The 7,121-nt window shown below is 34.8% G+C and overlaps 1 protein-coding gene across 4 annotated transcripts; it reads right to left on the minus strand.

Moving 5' to 3' along the window:
• Positions 1-819: 819 nt before the first annotated feature.
• LOC132295227 (probable protein phosphatase 2C 35) lies at positions 820-6,828 on the minus strand. Of its 4 annotated transcripts, none has more exons than XM_059793409.1 (5): positions 5,481-6,827; positions 2,710-2,829; positions 1,635-1,864; positions 1,491-1,554; positions 820-1,346 (listed from the first exon to the last, which is right to left on the minus strand). In XM_059793409.1, the coding sequence occupies exons 1-4, from the start codon at positions 6,396-6,398 to the stop codon at positions 1,548-1,550; spliced, it is 1,275 nt and encodes a 424-aa protein (XP_059649392.1). In that variant the 5' UTR covers positions 6,399-6,827; the 3' UTR covers positions 820-1,346; positions 1,491-1,547. The 4 variants fall into 4 exon arrangements, with proteins under 4 accessions (XP_059649392.1, XP_059649385.1, XP_059649408.1 ...); XM_059793402.1 differs by having other exon boundaries at positions 2,701-2,829; positions 5,481-6,826; XM_059793425.1 differs by lacking the exons at positions 820-1,346; positions 1,491-1,554 and having other exon boundaries at positions 1,669-1,860; positions 5,481-6,828.
• Positions 6,829-7,121: the final 293 nt, after the last annotated feature.

Below are 7,121 nucleotides of genomic sequence, written 5' to 3' on the forward strand. Positions count from 1 at the left end.
ATTTCAACCCATTTCTAAAGTGCTATTATCAAATATGGCAACGTTATATTAAAGGATTTTATTATAAGTTATATTAAAGGATATTATTATAAATTAGCAATACAATACAAGTGTTTTAAAAAATATTGTTACCAAACAATTTAAAAAATAATTAAATTATGCAAAATATTTATTATAATGTGTCTCCAAATACCGAACATATTTTTCACCCACCTCAATTTTTGAACACTAATGACGAAAATGTTTTTATTTTATTTTATTTTATTTATTCTAAAAGCAACATCAAACGAGCTATAAGCCAAATAGAGTGGTGGCAAATATAAAAATTTTGCTACAGTTCGGGAGCGCCTCGAGCGATTGTGTGCTACTAAATATATGTGTATATATAAAATATTTTCAATATTTGTACATATGCTAATGACCTATATATTTTGTGGAATAATAAAAATGTAATTTCATTAACATAAGATATACTTTGTGGAATAATAAACATGTAATATGAAAATGTGTTTGTATCATCCTAGTCTAATTTATAATATTAGTAATCATTAAAATACAAAAAATTATAGTATATTTTTTATTTCTAAAAAAATACAGTGAGAAATCCACATATTTATTATAAATAAAAATATATTGTTTAAATGAAAACCCGTTATGAATAAAAGGATTCACAAATTGAATTCGACAAAATTGAGTTTGCGATTTGGAGAAGGATTTACTCTCAAGATTCTACCTGGTATAGGTTTAGGATAGGGAAGCTAGGAAGGTCGGATTGGACTAAACTTGGGTGGAGTTTGGGTTGATCCACACAAGTGAATAAACCCTATACCATAAGCTCACACCATCTATACACATAACCATTCCATTCCATCCAATATTTCACATAACATTTAGCAATCACAATATACTCTTTTCTGCCACCACAGAAAAATGATCGCATTGACATTACTAAATCTACTCTTCATACTTGTCATATGATAAAACCTATTTTCTGCCGATTACGTTGTTAGAAACCTCTTCTTCCAACTTGCAATGTGGATTATGCATACCTTCACTATCCTCCTGGCGTACATCTTTAGCAGATATGGTGGTAAAATAATGATCAGAGTCATCTGACACCGAACTTCCGACCAGAACCTCACTGAAACTCTCCAAAACTTGTTGCATTACCCTGTTATTCGTGTTGAGTTAGCAGGCTTGTCCTCCATAATGATGCAGGTCATATCGTGCAATTTGTAGTCACTGATATTGAATGCACGGAGCAACGGAAATATAAATCTTGCATGGGCACATAAAAAATGGCTTCTGCTGCCAGTAGGATACAGCAACCTCTCTTACCCCCTTACCTGCCATATATCGTTTGTTTGAACAGATCATTAGTAACTCTACAGTCAGCTAAACCACCGACTCCTTCCATTTTTAATTTTAATAATTTATTTGACAGAAGAGTAATGAAATCAAGCTCCCTAAAACGGGCACGCAGATAGTACCATCTGAAGACAACAGAAACGAGAAATGTGAGGAACTTCCTAAGTGCTCATGTTAGCTCAGTCACTGCAAATAATGGGAAAAACAATGTCATGAGAAACAAATAATATAGTACGTCTGTAAAGAACAAATTATGAGAAACCCACAATTCTGAAGGCTTGGGAAGTGGAGGAGATGAAACAACAATCCCGGCATTTTGATCAGTTGATACAATATGTTGACACTGCTGCTGCAGATCTGAAAAATCACTTCTCACGGAGCGGTAAAGTTCTGATCCAGAAGGAGAACGAAATACATCAGAACTTCCTTTTCCTGTCTTCAGTGCAGCTGTCTTCATATTAACTCCACCACTACTGTAGGTGGTATCGACACCTGACTATTGCAATATGAAAACATATCAGCTCATCATAAAAAGATATAAATGGACTAATATGGTATAATAATAATTCTTCAACAGAGAGTTTTATGTTCTGCAAGTGGCATGGGAGAAGGAGAAATTTAGCAGGGAAGTATGGAAAATTCTAAATTATAATTCTTCTTATGAAAACGGATCGTCTTGCATCCACAAGGCTACATCCAGAAAAGTAACATGTCATCAATTATTTAACTACCCACAATTTTATCCCAACCAAAATGCGATTTTGTATGTTTCTATTTTCTGATCATTTGATGTAGACTTGTTGATACTTGGAGAAAAGGCTCGGAGAGGATATGTATCCTTCATTTTTAGTAATTGATATTATTTCTAAAGGGGAGGGATCTAGGTGGGGGGTGTTATATTAGGTTCTCGTTGGTAAAAAATTCAATAAACTCTGATGGCAGTAACCAATTCCAGACACGCACTCTTTCAGATAACAAAGAATGAAGTGATCACAAGGTATCTATAAACCTATAGAAACCAACATATCAGCTGCAATTCCCAGCAGGTCCCCCTAGAGGGACCCATACAAAATGTGAATCTCCTTTGATTATTATTCCCACGTGTACCACAATTCTTACTTGCTCCTCATTATTATTCCCACATGTACCGCCATTCTTACTTGCAGAATCTCTCCTGATTATTATTATTCCCACATGTGCCACAATTTTTACTTGCAGAATCTCTTCTGATTATTATTCCCACATGTGACACAATATTTACTTGCAAACTCTAAATCAATGTGTGAGATTCATGCAAAAATGAACAACAATGAAAGACAAAATGATTCTTACAGAATTTACTTTTATGTGTACAATGATGATTGTTATATCATCCGTCCGGTTTTCATGCTCTAACCATAGCTTGTATGATTCTCCAGCAATTGCAGAAGATGCATCTCGAGAATCTGTGCATCTGCTCACCTACAAAGCCGAAGGGAAAAGAGAAACAAACAAAAAAGACATAAAAATTTCAAACATAATAATGGAACAGTAAAAAGGATTATATAAGACTGAGGGTGTTTAGAAACAAATCAGAGGAAACACAGATGGCTTTATATCTTATAGGCCAAAAACGCTAGTAGGAAACAACCCGTATAAAGGGTAAAACAAGAATTTAAGAGATTAAAAAAGGATTATATAAGCTGGATAGAACTCCCGTTAAATGGATAGGCTTCCTCAAAGGTTAAAAATCCTATTAAGAGGTTCACAGCATTCAAATGTGTTTAATACACAATATACATGTCTGAACAGCAGAAATTGGAGCTGCTTACAGGATAACAGCAAGTCTGCAACAAAAAGCTCTTTCAATGGCAGAGGATAGAATAGCACTTTAAAAGATTCAATGTCACTTTGTCAAGGGGTAATGATAACAAAGCAATTTTATTGGTTTCAATTGGCTGATGAACAGTTCTGTCAACAAAGAACCAAAAAAGGACAAGTAAAAGTACACCGAGCATATAATCAACTGTCCAATACAAAATGAAGATAATGGTAATTTTCATTATCTCGTTCAAATGACTGAAATCAGAAACTGCAGATTTAACAGGGTGAAGCAGGTTTTGTCACATGACAACTCCATCTTTCCGCATTACTGCCTCTAGGGCTGCCACAAATGGCAAATGTTATTGTAATATAGGAGCATATATCAAAATATGTCAGGATTTTTAAAAATATATATTTCTATCTCCTGGGCAGGCATGCCAAGTAAGTTTTTGTCTGATGTAAGCTGTCCAACAAACATCCCACATTGTTTTATGTTAGACTCACATACTTTCACACTATTTGAAGTATCTGTAACTAACAGCAGATCCGTTGGTAATACTAAACAGGCAACCTAAGGATGTTACAAGTAGACAAGTAGCACATGCGATAATGATACAATATAACATTGATACTCCAACAAGTCAAATCTTATGAAAGCGCAATACTGACACCTTCGATGCATTAACATACAAATAAATACATGTACTATATAAGACAAATACATGACTTTGATTAAAGGGAAGCTTCCGCCACTGTAGGGTCTGGAAATGTACACAACCTTACCTCTGCATGCTGAGAAGTTGTTTCTTGTTTTGAATCTGTGACCTCAACCTTATCGTCTCCAAGGTTCACCTCTTAGAACTTTGATTAATTTTCTAATTTCTATACTAGAAGATGAAGATATGCAAACATCACAAAGATTTTTATTTTATATTTAACACTACCACCACCAACACAACCACTACTGTTACTACTACTCTCCAATTATATTCCTGTAATTAAGAATTGTATTTTTCGCCTATATTAAAAGTTGTCCATTGCATGATTGACTTGTGATGTCCATGTGTGCAACATAAATTTTTTTTCTTATGGGAAAAAAGGTCAAACAGTTTGGGTGTGTTTATCTCGTTTTCAATATTGTTAAACATGATCCTCTAAAGACGTGCTTGAACTACATAAGAATTGTGTTGGAGACTTGGAGTGTGCCTAAGATGTGTCAGACAAAGTGTCTACCGATGTGCTAGTTGCCAACAAATAAAGTAAGCATTTGTCAGATCTTCAATATTCTGAATGTATCTATTATCAGCAGCTTTAATGTTATCCTGCCTACACTTCCTATATATATCTATTTTATATAAGTTCCTGTCTACACGTCGCATGTAAAGTTCAAAACTTGTACTCTGAAATCTGAATGTCTCTTGTTCACGACACTTATAGCATGTGAGTACTGAGTACCACCTTTCCAGGTGTTCCATTCCTCAACAAAAAAACTTGAATAAAATAAGATGTTATAATAAAAAATGTAAAATACAACTCAAGTACAATTTGATAACAATTTTAAGAATTTGTAATTTTCTCTTATACATGTACACCAACAAACTAAAGCTTTTTTCTCTTCCCTAATAAGAGTGGCAATTGGGTTGATATTTCTTTATACTAGTGTATGCTCCACAAAGATGTGTTTAAGACACAAGCAAACTTGATCGACAATGATATCAAATTCAGGGCTGACTTCTACAATTCTATCACATGCCGTCAAAGTTGGTATTTTGTTCCTTATGCTATTTGATCCAATCAGGTAAATTTATCAGCTGAAATAGAAATGAGTAAGCCAAAATCTGACACCAACAAAGTTAAAAGTACATCAACATTTTAGCTCTATCAGATAGTATAATATGATCTAATGATTGACCTTGACAAAATGAACTATTAAAGCAATCGAGTGACCATGGACCTCACCACAGTAATGAACTCTCGAATTCAACTGAAGAACCTAATTTAAACTAAAAATATTTACACTCAGATCACAACAATATCAACCCTTCAGGATTACATTAGCAAGGAAATGCACCTTCATGAAAATGCCATAGACCAGAGGTGGACTACCAAAAGCAGAAAGATATCAAAGGTGTCAAAACCTTAACAAACCTTCAAAATTCAATAATTTAATAACATCGAAATTAACAAAGAAAAATACTTGTTGCAGTACTTCAATGAAATGTGGCATGCTGATGAAACAAAATAAAGGTACAATGGATTAAAGTGATTTCCTATTTTAATGTATTATGTTGTCATTAGTTAGCACATACCATATCCACAACAGTTTGGCTCGATAGGAACTCAAAAACTCCATCACTTGCAACTACGAAGAATAGATGATTAGGTGTAAGCTGAATCATTGACACCTCAGGAACAGCAACCACACCAATCTTCTCAGCTAAACTATCGCCTACACTCCGTGTAAATGCAGTCCCTGGGTAAATACCATCTTGAACCCACAACCTAGGTGGATCACCACCTTCAGTCTCTTCATCACCCCATGATTGAATACGCGGATCCTTTAGCCCTTCGACTTGATCAACACTTAAAACCCTGGCACCACATAGCTTCACTCTCTCGCATTCATCTTTCCGGAACGGCGTCTGATCATGAGACAGATCTTTAGCAACAATTAGGTCCCCATCCTTCACAGCAATCACAGCTCTTGAATCACCCACATTCGCCACATATAGGGTATCCCCAACAACCAGAACTGTAATTGCCGTAGTACCACTCATTGAATCATCTATATAGCTATTATGTAGTTCGGTATTTGTTGCTAAAAATGCAGAATTATAAGCTTTAACAGGATCATCCAACAGTGAAGTGTCACTAGACAAAATTTCAACCAACCTTTCCTTAACAAAATCCGAACATTGGGTACCAAATAGTCCATGCCCATCAAACACACCAAAGAAATGGACATTTGGGTTACCTTGAAGTTGTGTTTTGACACAGAAACTATCTTGGTTTTCTTTCTCTGGAGTTTCTGGGTAGTACCCTCGTTGTGTGAGGATTGAATACTCCAATAAGAAGTTGTGGGAAGGAACAGAAACAATATCTAATAACCCATCCCTAATTATATGTGTTCCAGCGCCAGTACCTGCACCCAATTCTTGAAAGCTCCTGTCATCACCATCTGAAGATGGTGGGCGTCGCTTACAACACTTCCCATGAACACAACCCATGTTTCAATACAAAATATGAAGAGCCTAAGAAATCAAAAATTCATATATAAACCAAAATTTTCCCAAAAAAGGCTCCAAACGAGGAACAGAAATGAAGCAAACCTTCACAGAAATGCAATATTTGTTGAACAAGGACCAAGTGGGTACTCCAAACAGTCAACATTGAAATGCGATTCTTTGTGAACAACGGGGAAATGGGTACTCCAGAAATTGAACATTGCGGTTGTTGCCAATGGATTTATGCAGAAAACCCACAAGAACTGAGAAACGAACAAGAAACCCTAGAAGTAAAACACCCTTGCAGCTGTCACCGATGAGAACTATGATAATGATAAGACCCGTTAATTTGGGCAATTATTAAGTATCATATATAAAAGGTAAATGAAATAATTACAGTATGTTCATAGATTTGACATGTTTTCAAGTTTTTGAATATGAGTGATTTGATTACGATTCTTATGCTTAAATCTTTTAGATTCCTTTTATATGGATTTGTCAAAGAATTGAAATAATGAGTCATAGACTAAAGCACCCACACGTGACCACATAAATTTTTTTATTACTTTTATTAACTGTAGCTTGAATTATTTTTTCACAAACTCTCCTCCACTTTCAAATCTGAGCACAAAATCTTTCTACATTATTTTTTTATTATTTTCAAACTAACTTCCTAATTCTTTACGTTGCAAAATGCTTATAATAATGAAAATATCCCTTAATATA

Source organism: Cornus florida, unplaced genomic scaffold, assembly GCF_030987335.1.
Source record: "Cornus florida cultivar Cherokee Brave unplaced genomic scaffold, ASM3098733v1 CherokeeBrave_3.0.0_Hap2_Chr01, whole genome shotgun sequence".
Taxonomy (NCBI): domain Eukaryota; kingdom Viridiplantae; phylum Streptophyta; class Magnoliopsida; order Cornales; family Cornaceae; genus Cornus; species Cornus florida.

Coding starts and splice junctions, on each gene's coding strand:
- LOC132295227 (XM_059793402.1), bottom strand. CDS start 6,398: ATGGGTTGTGTTCATGGGAAGTGTTGTAAGCGACGCCCACCATCTTCA. Junction 2,830..5,480: donor GCCAAACTGTTGTGGATATG/GTATGTGCTAAC, acceptor TCGGCTTTGTAG/GTGAGCAGATGCACAGATTC. Junction 1,865..2,700: donor TACACATAAAAGTAAATTCT/GTAAGAATCATT, acceptor ATATTGCAATAG/TCAGGTGTCGATACCACCTA.